The 13877-nt window shown below is 37.4% G+C and overlaps 1 protein-coding gene and 1 non-coding gene across 2 annotated transcripts in view; one reads left to right on the forward strand and one right to left on the reverse strand.

Annotated features, from left to right (window-relative positions):
* LOC116054383 (phospholipid-transporting ATPase ID-like) overlaps nt 1–13877 on the reverse strand; it is a 56866-nt gene that overhangs the window by 36855 nt on the left and 6134 nt on the right. Inside the window, exons 2-3 of the mRNA XM_031305913.2 lie at nt 2423–2510; nt 376–434 (exon numbers count right to left, since the gene is read on the reverse strand). Of these exons, the coding sequence (XP_031161773.2) occupies nt 376–434; nt 2423–2465 (102 nt within the window). The 5' untranslated portion in view covers nt 2466–2510. The remainder of the gene's footprint in view (nt 1–375; nt 435–2422; nt 2511–13877) is intronic.
* On the forward strand, nt 2957–3038 carry trnas-gcu. The gene has a single exon. It is a non-coding gene; the product is annotated as a tRNA-Ser (tRNA).

The raw sequence follows: 13877 nt of genomic DNA on the forward strand, positions 1-13877 counted from the left end.
CTAAAACAAGTTATCCATGTATTTATGTTTTCTTTAAAATATAATATTATAGTGAGTTTTGACCATGACCAACAACACAGAGAACAAACTGAGGAGAAAGAGTTTAACCAGAAGCAACCTCAACTCTTTGACTTTGGCAGTCTCCTGATAACAGCCAGACACTCAAGCAGCAAGACACACCCCAAAGGAGAGTTTCTCTTGTAAATATTGATACTGACTGATATGTGGTAGTAAGCTGTTTTGTCTATTAGGTAAGTGGGCTGCATCCGCTGTATCCCCTTCTATTTTAGATGTTTTGTAGAGGACAATAGAACCTCAAATTGATAAAATGTGTGAGTGCAAGAGTCACAAACAACATCACATATTAATACTTACTGCATATTTAAAGGAGAGGTTGTACTCGCGGTCGTTGGCGCAGAGTTTCCTCTCCAGCTCTGATTTGAAAAGACAGACAGAAATTATCATCTTGAATTTTTATGTACTGATATCATGATTTCTATACGTTTTATCCAAAGCACATCACAGTACAGATGCATAATAGAAAACAAACCCCCTAACCCCAACACTGGGAACACATACGTTGGCACATATGTTAACAATAATTAAAGGTCCAATATGTAATATATTTACTGTAATAAATCCAATCAGATATTAAGGAAACATGCTAAGTTGAAATACTATCTTTTCTGACAACAATGCTAATGCCAGTATTTTCTCCTTTTGAAATATGACGGAATTTCTGTTTGTGTTTTAGCCTGTGTGTTGTTATCAACTGCCCAGTTTGACAGCCAGGCCATGTTGCCAGATATACCTGTAAAAACGTAAACCCAGCGCACTACAGCTGTAACGTTAGTACAGCCATGAATGCAGCAAACAAACGAACTGGATTAACAGAGATAGATTCTACCCGACCTAAAAAAACGCCATGTTTCTAACAGGTGCGTGACCAGAGACGGAACAAGCCAAATATTGGAGATGTATTTGAAAGATGTTTACAACGTGTAGCCTGTTCAGCAGCCGTAGCCGACAACAGTTAGTTATTTTAAGCCAAGAGAGGGGTCTGTAAATCGGGAAGAGAGGTTTGCAGTGTGTTTAGCGATTGTTGCCGTAATTCTAAGCCAATAAAGTGTGTATTTCAGTCGTGTGGAAAAGGACAACAAGGTAGTGTTATTTTTAACGGTTCCTATTGTAATTCTAAGCCGAGGAAGTGTGTCCGTCTGGCGTGTGAAGAGGAAGGCGAGTTTGATGGGTTTTTGGCAGTTCCTACTGTAATTCTAAGCCGAAAAAGTGTGTCTGTCAGTTGGTTACAGAGTTCCGCATGAGCATGGGCTTTTTATGATTATATAATATATAGGTCAATATAGCCAGCATCTAACGTTAGCTACTCTGCTGTGCTGTGGAGTAATGTCTGGCTATGTGATACAAGCACATGGCAACATTGTTGGATGCTCCGGTCTCAGCCTGGCAACCAACGTGAACTTCGAGTCTGGGGAGGAGGGGGCAGGGGGGACGACTCTCTCCAGTATTTTGAATTTGAACTGCAGTAACTATTTTAAACACTAGCTGTCAGTATTACATATTGCACCTTTAAGGCCAAGGCATGCCCTATTTTAAAATATGAATGCAGTGTGAACTTTCCCAGGCGGGAATTTTTTAAAATTATTTAGACACCACATTAATGCAACACATTCGCGCTATCTCATTATTTTACGAAAGTGGAAAAATAAATTGTGTATCTGCCCCGTGATTTGGATCTGGTTTAAAATGGCTAATGCTATCCTTCCACCAAGTTTCATTGAAATTGGGCCAGTAGTTTTTTTCCGTAACCCTGGCGACTCTCATTTCCAGCTTTTATCTTTTGAAATTTTTGAAATTTTGAAATATATATAGTTTTCCAAGCTTCTTTATTTCCTTTGGGCATCGAAGAATAGAATAGCATACTCAAACATCAACCTTATTTTGTGTTTTTAAAAGTATATTATAGCCTACTGTCTGGTTTGAGTATACTTAGTTTTGTAATTTTTCCAGTGTGAAAACACTTTACAGGCCTAAAAACCTGCTTAGAAGTTTAAGTAGTATTCAGTGTGGATTTGGGAGATACAGGTAGCCCTGTTCTTTAATTTTCTATATGCATTTTTAACTGTCTAACTTTGCAGAAGCAACCTGTTTACTGTGTCTTCTTGTAGCAGGAAACAAAAGCTACATTGTATTATTTAATACATTTATTTAAAAAAGAAAAAAAATGTAAATCTATTTGAACAGTTTTTTTTGCATGTTTGGAGCTTTCAATAATATCGCTTCATCAGCAGATGGAATTGCTGAGTTGTCATGGAAATGTTCAATTCTTTTCTGAGCACTTTATTCAAAACTTTAATGAAAACTTAATAAATCAAAAAATGTGGCTGAATGAAATCCATCTTACCTCTCTCTTTCTTCCTGAAACAGTCCATGCCAAAGAACGACATCTTCTCTTCCTCCTCTTCTTCCTGCTATCTATCCATCATACCAGTCTGTGAAGAAGAAGATACAGCTGTTACATAATGGCTGAACAAAGGGATAAATCTGAGTCACCTAATATTGTCATCGCCAGGAAATCAACACACACACACACACACCCCACACTGTTTACGTCAAACATCGGCTTTCTCCTGGAAACTGTAGAGGTTAAACATCATTGCTGTTAAAGTGTAAATGACTTAATGCCTGCCAGCTGCCATTAGGACATTTTCCGTAATGTGCTCTATGAGGTAATCATTCCCCAGTCCTAAGGTTTTTTTTAAACTAAGGTTACAGCAGGTTTTAGGTTCCCAGTACAGCTGTTTTTAAAAAATCTTTTATTTCTAAATGGAAAAGTCTATCAGACCAAGTAGAGAGGGTGTAAATATCGAAATGGTTTCTCATTAAAAGGTACAGTGGGCGTTCAGTAAATTGTTGCCTTAAATAGTCAGTTACTGAAGACGAGGTGGCCGAGTGGTTAAGGCGATGGACTGCTAATCCATTGTGCTCTGCACGCGTGGGTTCGAATCCCATCCTCGTCGGAGTTCAGTTTGCAGCATTGAGTTGTCTTTACAAACATTCTCCATTTACGACCCTCTTTGAAACAATACGTTCAATTTCATTCTTTGGAAATATTCTCTTTCTCATTGATGTGCTGAGATGAAACCAATGACGTCAGAGCATTTACACTTGTCATTGATCTAAATGTCAAAAATGTCAGAACTGGAGAGTAGAATGAGCATTCACAGAGGAAGGTGTGGTAACTGCAACACATGAGAGTGTGTATATAGGGAACATGCTGAACAAACAGCCACAAAGATTTAATAAAAAGTAAAGAAGAAAAGAGTAGGGAAAGACTCAACATTGTTTAACAGCCACAACAGCTCAAGTCTGTTTACGTTCGTGCCACTACACAGCTATTTATCCGCCTTCACTTCCCCCTTTTAATCCAAACGTTCTTACTTCAGGTTTGCATCAGCCCTCAGACCTTTTAATGTTTTTTCCATGTAGGGCAGAGTGACTCAGAGGGAGGCTCCAATCTCAGGCTAGACATCCACTTGTTCAGCTATCTGCTCTATCTGACAGTAAGAGTTTGAAATGAAGAGCCATGTCTCAGCCGAAAAGTGGCTGTTGGTATGCCACTGTTATTATAGTGGCTTCTTCTCTTACAGCCCTGACACGCCAAGCCAATAATCATCAGTAGTCACCTGTGGTTGTTGCGTGCCACGCACCACAGCTCTTTATCAGTGGCCCGAAACCCAAATGCTGAATCTAATTAACTGTTCCAAGCCAGTGGTTTCCAAACTTGGAGTCATGACCCCCTTGGAGCCCGGGTTGCAAACCAAAGTGTAACCAGTGCATTTCCTCAAGTACTGTACCTATGTACAGCATTACCATTTTCTGCGACTTTATGCTCCTATCCACTACATTTCAGAGGCAAAAATTGTACTTTTCACTGCACAACTTTTATCTGCCAACTTTACATACAAAACCATCTCATTATATATGATGCACATTCATAGATTTAAACTACACAACAGCATGTAAAGTAATTACAATAAAAGCCTTAATATAAAAATCAATTATATAAAATATATACTATCACAATAAATCCCATCCAAAGCAGCAAAACTAAAAAAACACCCTGGTTCTTAATTTACTTCCAGGACAAAATATACGAGCTCTTCCCTGAAACTTCTTTTCTTACTCCTTTCTTGCTCCTAGTACATAACTAAGTATATTTACTAAAGTAGGTTACTGTACTTAAGTAAAGTTTTTACATGCTTATACTTGATATACCTGATCATTTTAATTTTCCGCTACTCTATACTTCTACTCCACTACATTCCAGAGGCAAATATGGTACTTTTTATTCCACTAGATTTTATTGACACATATAGTTACAGTCCTGCAAAAACACATATGATGCGATGCAGTACTATGCTAATCAGTATACAAAGTATCTCAAATTGGCTCCACATTGACGATCTGCAACATAAAAATACTCTTATATGTATTCGTTAGTGGCAAAAAAACAGAAGGAGCCTTTCTGCATATTGAGTACTCTAACTTTTGATACATTTTGTACTTTTTTTAGTTGATAATACTTTTGTAATTATATTAATTAAATACTTAAGTAAAATTATGGAATCAGAACATGTAATGAGTATTTTCAGAAAAGGTAATACTACTTTTTAAGGATCCGAGTAGTTCTTCCACTTCTGACTGTAAACAAGAGTATGTTGATTCTGTGCAAACATACTGTAATGCTATATGTTGTTATAATGAGAACAAGTTTTTTGTTAAAACTGAATACTTCGGTACATATGTCGTGATAATGAGAAAGTTATGTCATAATTTAGAAAGGTTTGTCATAATTTTAGACGTTTAGAAAAAATATATATAATAATATATGTGTTTTTGCGTCTGTGCAAAAACAGGGATAATTGTACAAAAACCACAAACTATTTCACAAAATTCACCAGAGAAAAGAACTTAATGAAGTGCAAATGTTGTCAAGTTAAGGAAAAAGCATGTGTGTGTATGTTTTGTCTGCCCATGCTGAGGATTCCCGGACAGGAAGCGGTGGTTTTGAGAGTTTGTTGCCAAGGTGACGTCAGTGCTGGAGCTATAAATACCAACTACATGTGTTTGTTGAAGAATGTGTGTGTTTTAACAGGAAAACACACACACACACACACACACACACACACACACACACACACACACACACACACACACACACACACACATGACAGTGTGTTTTGTCTGCATAATAGTTTTTATGTGTGCATTTATCTGTGTTCACATGTTCCCTCTGGTGTTTTTGAGTTTTGTCTTAGTTTACGTGCAAACATACTTGCATGCTTAACACAGCTATATATACTGAAGGGAGACACACACACACACACACACACACACACACACACACACACACACACACACACACACACACACACACACACACTTGTAACCGCCCACCATCCACTCTTTGACAAAGTCCCACCATAAAGACCCCTAAGCAAACAGCCCACCTATTCATTCACTCTAAATTATCCACCTAGTTTATTCCACAGACAAACACAGACTAATGTGACCTGACACAGAGAGGTGTCTCCAGCCTGGTTTAAAGGAAAAAAACTGACTTTTAAAACTCACTGCAGTCATCATGAAGATTTAACTAGGCTTTAAATTTGAATGTCAAAATGGTGTGCACTGTTGAGTATTGGGGAGTTGTTTCAGAGTTTCACATTCTTGTTGGTTTTGGCAGATACTCAGACTTTCCAGGCTTTACTACAGCGATGACACAAGACAGAGACCAAAACTGTTTTCCAGTGAAATCGTTATGGGGATGCTGGTAGGACTAACACAGCTCTCAAGTAAAGTGAAAGTTATTGCTTGTTACCTGCATGTAATATCTCCTGTGTCAGAATACTTTTTTAAACACCAGAACCAGGGTAAGCTGGTGTTATTTGAACATTTAACAAAGTATCAAAACCATCAAAACAAAGTACGTGTGATATTTAGCCTAGTTTATGGGCGAAAACATAAAACAAACACAGATAGTCCTTTACTGTAAGATCTCAATAAACTGTAAACATGGTATTCTGCTGACAACAACTTTGGTAGCATGTCCTTATATTAATTATATTTGTTAAAACACTTTGAAGTGTAACTACATCTGAGCTCAATCCAGATATGGTATTTGTGGTGTTATAATATATCATAAGGTTAAAAACTGTTCCATAAGTGGGTACATCGAGTACACTTAAACCACCTTTATCTATTAAAGCCGCTGACGTTTTGAAAATATCCTACTTCTTTGTCTCTGCATTTATTCACACACACACACACACACACACACACACACACACACACACACACACACACACACACACACACACACCATTTTATATTTTAAAGTGAAGGCTGCAAACACTGGAATTAATGCTATTCCAGAGAAACAAAGGTGGGTAACAGTATCCCGTGTCACAGCCACCTGCGACTGGCTCAACAGGTCAGAGGTTACGCAGATGAATGGGTGTCTTGTCCGATTAATGATCTCTGGTTTCTCAAACTGAAGCTGAACAGTGCTCTGTTATCAAAACGGACCGCTTGTTTGCAGCTGAAAGAAACAACCTTTTGCTCTGAGTGTGTGCGTAGACAGACAGATGCCTGCTAAAGAGCTCTTTTGTGTTGTGTATGGTCTCTGTGTTTTGGGGTTTTGGACTGCTTGTCTAAGAAAACTTTTGAATTTGAAGAATTTGAAGATACCACCTTCGGTTATAGGACATTTTGATGGCCATTTTTTTCTGACATTTTATAGACAAAACAATCAATTGGTTAATTGAGAAAGTCATCTGCATATTAATCAAGCAAGACAATGATTGTTAGTTGCGGCCCTAGTTTAAAATCCAAAATTGTATTTCAAATTCAAGTTCTGAGAATTGTGCAGCCTTAACAAACATTCTTGTCTTGGGTTTGAATATCACTCAGATAGTGAGGAATAATACATTTTTAAGCTTATTTGGTGAAAGCATGCATGTTAAGGGCCTAACATGCTGTATTTGGTCCTCAAGCATATTAGAGTCACCATAATTAATAGCGTTATTTTATCTTCCCTGAAACACGCTGTAGTCCAGCCCCACCTTCAGAAGCCAGTTTAAATCCAACTTGACCCATGTCCAAACCACTGTTCTTATCAAAAACAACAACATGACGTGAAACGCACACCTCCCACAGAAAGAAAAAGAAAACAGCTCTCACAGTGATGTACTGAATGTTGTGTTTGACTTGAACAAGGTCGCAAATACTTGAAACAACAGGGGAAAGATTGGAGTTGCATAAAAGTTTCCGTAGATCAGCCAATCACACAACAACCTACAGTAACAGATAAGCCAATGAGCACAGCTGCTGCATTTTCAGCATGTTTCCTCTGTCTCTGTGTGTTTTGTCTAATAGCAAACAAAGCTCTGGATAAATGAGGTCTATTTTCAAGGAGGAGGAGAGAAAGGTGTGTAGAGGAGAAAGAGTTCCCTTTTGTGTTTCCAAGACAAGAAGAGGGGAGTCGAGGGGCAGACGTTTCTAAAAGTTGCTGTTCATGGCTTCTTGTGCTCTCCGAATAAACAGAGTTTAAAACGTTAAAGGCTTCTCAGACCACAAACATTAAAGGACAGTTCCGGCGCAAAACGAACCTAGGGGTTATTAACTGATGTGTACCTACTCTGTCGCTCTCTGGGACATGTTTTCATGCTAATCGAATGAGTTTGGAGCTTTAACGAGGCTACCGCGGACCACTGGTTAGCTTACAATGCTAGTATGTAGGGCATGGGGACACTCAAATTAAATCGCTATTTAATAGCACTAAAAAGGCTTTAACGTTAGCATAATTAGGGTCCCTAAATGTGAACCAAAGCATTGACAACGTTGTAAGTGTACAGATTTATTTTTATTTATTAAAAAGATAGATTATAAAGACAGTCGCGTTCATGTTTACTTGCGGGAGCCATCTTGGAAACCAGTCATGACTAGTCGAACGCCGTGCAACGTGGAATTCCCATACTGTCTATGGAGACATTGTAAGCTAACCAGCGGTCCGCGGTAGCCTCGTTAAAGCTCCAAACTCATTCGATTAGCATGAAAACATGTCCCAGAGAGCGACAGAGTGGGTACACAACAGTTAATAACCCCTAGGTTCGTTTTGCGCCGGAATTGTCCTTTAAGGGCATGGATTAATTCAGAGACCATTGACTGCTATCCAAAAACTCTAACAGTGCTTTTGTGAAACCTACAGAAACCTTGCAGAGAAGTTTTTATTTAAATCTTAGAAGAAATCCTAAAATACAAAGACCTGGTTTAGTTTTTAGAGCGCTCAGCATTCCCAAATCTACCAGGCCTACGTTTTCTGGTGCATCTCCATCAGCAGGTACTTGTCTTATCAATCTGCCATAGCTAATAATAGATGGCAGTCCTCACTGTATTCTTCAGAGCAACTCAGCAATAAAGCCTATAGAGTAAAGCAGAGCTGCAGCGATTAGTCAATTAACCGCTAGTTGGTCGACAGAACATTAATCTGCAACTATTTTAATAATACATCGATCATTTAAGCCTTTTTTTAAGCAATAATGCCAAAAGTGATGATTCTCAAAAGGGTAGAGCTGGATTATTTTGCATGTTTTACATCATAGTAAATTGAATATCTTTTGATTTTAAAAGAAGACGTTTGATCATGTCAATTTTTTTTTTTTTTTTTACTGTTTTCTGATATTTTATAGACCAAACCAAGGAATTAATTAATCAAGTGAATGTTCTGCAGGTAAATCAATGATGAAAATAGCTGTTAGTTTCGGCCCTGGACTTTCATTTATTGTGTCCTCAGAATTTCCCCGTCAGCTTCTCTCTGTCTTACACAGTACATCCTGTTGAATGAATACTTCAGATCATTGGCCAATGCAACCTTTTAAAGGAAAGCAGGGGAATATTGCACAATATCACAGAATCAAAACTGAAATACCAACTGTTCTTTACAAGCAAACCTCCCTCCTGTGAGAACTGTCACACTAGTACTGTTGATTTTGCGAAACACTTAAAATTGGGCGTCTATGTTGTTTTACCATATCTACCTTCAGATTTCAGCTCAGAAATATATTGCTGTGACAATTGAAGGAAGTAGCAGCGATAGCAAGTTAATTTACCCAAACAGCAACTTCTGTGAATAACAGGGCTCGTTACAGTATTCCATTAAAACCGGGGCTGTGAGGCAACTCAGAGGGATTTCTGAGTTTCTACTTAAAAAAAAAATTACTTAAACGATAAATTGGCCACCAAAATAGTTGTTGATTAAATGTTAATTAAAAAATTGTTTTAGTTCTGGCTTATTTTGTCAAATTAAAAAGTGTGTTTTGTAGAGAAAAAATAACAATGCAACATCTGAAGGCACCTTAAAGATGCTCAGTGATTAAGGACAGTTAAAACAACGCTACAGAGATTTAAAGCAAACTATTTTTAGACTGTTGGATTTTAGTAAAAGCCTACATGTATTGTTACTCTATGAAAAATGGTGTATCTAGGTCATACATAAAGTACAGAAATGAGTCAAACCTATACTCTGGATTTCACCTGCCCACAATTCAACCACATATCAACTGGAACTCACAACCTCGCACCCTGAGCTCAGGGTCTATGGTCTGTGGTGGAGCTGGAGATTGTTATTGAAAACCCACTTTTTGCAGAGTGCATGCTACCTGCTCTTGAGTTGTCTGAGTTGATGACATTTAAAAGGCCCAAAATTGCCCAATGGCCAACTGTCAACCTGTTGTTTCATCCCTCTTACACTGTGTTTTACCACTTTAACAGAGCAGCAGCTTCAGTACTCTATCTCTGTCTACACAGGATGCGTTCAGGGACAATATTGAGTGTAGGTCACCCACAGAAGCCACAAGATCATTGTAGCACTTGTAAAACAGAAGAACATAGACTTAAAACTGCATTTAGGTTCACATTTGCCTATGTATAGCGCAAGTGAAATGCTAGTTGTTACACAGCCTGAGCCTATGTAGACAGCTTGATTGCTTAAAATACTAGAAATGTGTCTGTTCCGTCAAATGAGTCTGAAACGGATGAATGAAAAATGCAGTTAAAACGGTTAAAATACAAGCCACAGGACAAGGCAAAAATAGACATGAATTAGCCCGGGGCACAAGTAGAATAGACACAAACGCGTGCTCATGCGAGCTGAAAATGCGCATATCTCTTGGGCTTCATAAACGTACAGAGATGAGAGGAAAAAAGAGAGAGACTGGAGGGAAATAACAGAGAGAACCAGAGTTTAAGGTTCTGAGTTCAGTCAAAAGCTGAGCTGAACACAAACATACAGACATGTCCGATATGTTTGTTGCTAGCCAATATTAGCGTACAGCTAACGTACAGTTGGTACATTGGATGTTTGGGGCAAATAAATGCAAACGGTCCAGTGGTCAAAATCTTACAAATGGTGCAAGATTCAAAATCTGCTTTGGTTTCTGAACATAGCTTTTGTTGGGAAGCCAAGCCAAGCTAAACGTTGCATTCACAAGCTATGTGGTAGTTCTTTGCATTGAAAACATTGCTGTTTGGCAGAAGACTCTTATATCTGGGATGTAATTAAAGACTGCACCACAAAAACGGATTTGTTTTAAATCAAATGTAAAATGGCTAAAACATACAAACACATTGGTATGATCTGTGAACACAACACTGTTATACATTCAGAGAATGCAGACAGATTATGTTCTGCTCCATTGCACAAAAATATAAGGCATGTTTGCTTCTGCAAATCCAAAACAAATACCGGACGGTTGTAGGACTTTTAAGCTCTCACCAAAATGTGTCTCAATCAATAGGCTACACTGAGTATGGAAAACTGTTGAGTACCAAAAGGTGGCATTAAATGCCATTCAATCACCAATTTTCCACTATTTTATTTGGACAATGTTCTTGTCTGCTGCTTGTATTTAGACCACATTTAACATGGCTATTTTGGCTTCTTTTTGTTAAACGGAAAAGAGGTTTTGTAGAAAAATATGTATTGATTGTTTTGGCATTATTACCAAAATGCAGGTATCTTTTTATTAACTTCAAATGGTACCCATCCCTAATCAGTTAACAGCAACTTGTACCGTTAGCTCATACCTGCTAATTTGATCACAAATTGGAACTCATCATCTGCAAAACTGATGCAGAAGATGCAAAGAAGCACTCTAATTCTCTAATTCTGTTCAGTTGGAGTTTCTTTATTCTCCAAATTTTAAATGGTAAATATCTCATAACTGGAAGATTCTGAGCCGAGGTACAACTTTGGGTTTCGCCTTCCTGTGTGAGGGCTAATGGTGCCTTCTGTTTTATTGTTTTCTGTGCCACTCAACCATACAAACTATATTTGCTTTGGCTTGGTGGTTTTTCCGCTAATTTATAGCCTCAGCTATGAACCTTGACCACAAAAGCCAAAAACACATTCATTTTATACAGGGCAAAAAGGCATGTAGTCTCTATTAGGATTCTATAGTTGCAGCTTACACATATTTTCTTAGAAATTAGTATAATGTAACATACAACACAGCAATTACCTGCTAATTCCACCACTGTAAAATACTAATTTCATTAAATGTTTTAACAATTGCAGTAATGGAAAGTAACTAAATACATTTAATCAATATTATTATTATTATATATATATATATATATATAATAATATATATAATAATAATAATATATATTATATATATATATTATATTAAATAATTCTTATGCTACTTTATACTCCTACTACCCTGCAGTTATATGACAACTGTAGTTACACATTCATATTTTACATTCCAACATGTGATAAGCTCATAAAATACAATACAAAACTTCTCGCACAGTGGGTTTAAGGTTTTAAGTTTCAGATGTCTATGAGTTGTTAGCAGTTCCAGTTCCGGAAATACATTTCCTTTAAAGTTCTCACATGGTTTAATTTAAATAACTGTTAGAGGCCCAAAGGAGGTACAACTATCCAATATTTCATAAAAAGCTAATATTAGAGAAAAAATAAATAGATTTGTGTATCATTTGTGATTTGTCTCATTCTCTTTTCTCCCATTAATCATCTATCATCTAATTCCTCTCAGATTTATCTCGTGACCTTTTAGAGCGGCTCGACCCCTAGGTTGGCAACCACTAAACTAAACTGAACTTTATGTAAAGTAGTTCAAACTAGCTCCACCTCGAGCAGCTACAACAGTAAAATACTGCTTATACATTGATGCATCAGTAACAATAAAATAATAATGTAATATCTGACAATGTATCAGTCACAGGGGCCAAGTATGTTCACTTTTTGGACTTTTGAATGTATGCCTTTTACTTGTAATGGAGTATTTTTACATTGTTGTATTGGTACTTTGACTTAAGCAAAAGGTTTTGAGTACTTCTGCCACCGCCCCAGACCTGGACAACAGAATCAGCTTTGATCTAACCGACGACTAGGTTGAATAAACAAACAGAAGCTAATGCACTGACCTTGTTCCTGTGGGTTACTGATTAATGACAGCGTTCTCAATAAATCTAACTGTGAGTAAATGAGGAATTATATTCTGTGAAGTTATGATCACACGATTAGACACAGCTCACAAAACCTCTCATTTTTTTCTGATTCATGTCCGAAAAAAAGAAAATAAGTCCTAATCAAAAATAATACTACCACTGGGAGAAAAGTTATTGCATGTTGAGAGAATTCTGCCTTTGTTAACATTAAAGACTGAAGTGATTTGTGACTCTGATGCGTGGATGAATAGAGATGTCACCTGTTAAGACCTCGTTCTCCACTGATGAACATTGACAAAGCAAGGATGGAAAACTGAGATGCAGTGTGACACATTGTATTGTGTCAGTTATGACACAATACAGTGTCGAGCCCAGAGCGTCGCACCAAAAAACCCGAAACAATCAACCTCTGAATAATTCACCTGACCCCTCAGGCCACAGAGCCACTTCTCCTCTCATCTTACCCGATAAAACCCTGACATTTTGATTGACCTTTTAATCTTAATAATCTCCTTCATGTACAATAAAGACTCAGAAACAGCGGCATATCAATCTAACAAACAACAACTTTCAAGCTGCGACACAAAGTTGCACTTTGATGCATTTAGACTCAATTTTATGCACCACTGGAAGTTATTGATTGAGATCAGATTCAAGGATTTACTTTGCATGAGCTTGTCAGAACGTTCAGTTTAGATGAAGTTGCTGAGTTTCTACTTTATCACTCATTTTCTGTCTAATTAACCAAACTGATGCAGTTTATTTCTGCTCGTAACACATACAATCTGCCTCTACAACCTTTACTTCATCTTACTTCTTCTCCAACTTGTTCCCACACTCCGATTCATGACCACATTAATTCCTCATTTTGCAGTGTGTTGCTTTTGTAAAATACTTCTCCTTTTTAACTTTTAATAAACACAGCTTTGGTTCAGACTAAAATAATTCAACAATTACTTGATGGATTCACATGACATTTAGTAAAAACATTCATGTTCCCCAGAGGATGAATCCTACTGACGTTGGTGATCCCCTGACTTTTATTTTATCGCCACCACCAGGTTTAAGTTTTCACTAATCCTGTGAAATATCAATATCTCAGTCTACTCAATGGATTGGCATACAATTATGTAAAAATATTAATGTTGCTCTTTCTGGTTTCTTCCAGTCTTTCCATCAAGGGTCTAAGGATAGAGGGTGTCATACTGTAGGTTGTACAGCTGGCTGTTCTCATTAACCATTCGTACATTTACAGTAGCTACGAAAAGTAATGCACTGTAATTTGTATTTATTCCACGTATTTATTAAGTCCCACATTA

The sequence above is a fragment of the Sander lucioperca genome, chromosome 2 (assembly GCF_008315115.2).
Source record: "Sander lucioperca isolate FBNREF2018 chromosome 2, SLUC_FBN_1.2, whole genome shotgun sequence".
NCBI classification, from domain to species: Eukaryota; Metazoa; Chordata; class Actinopteri; order Perciformes; family Percidae; genus Sander; species Sander lucioperca.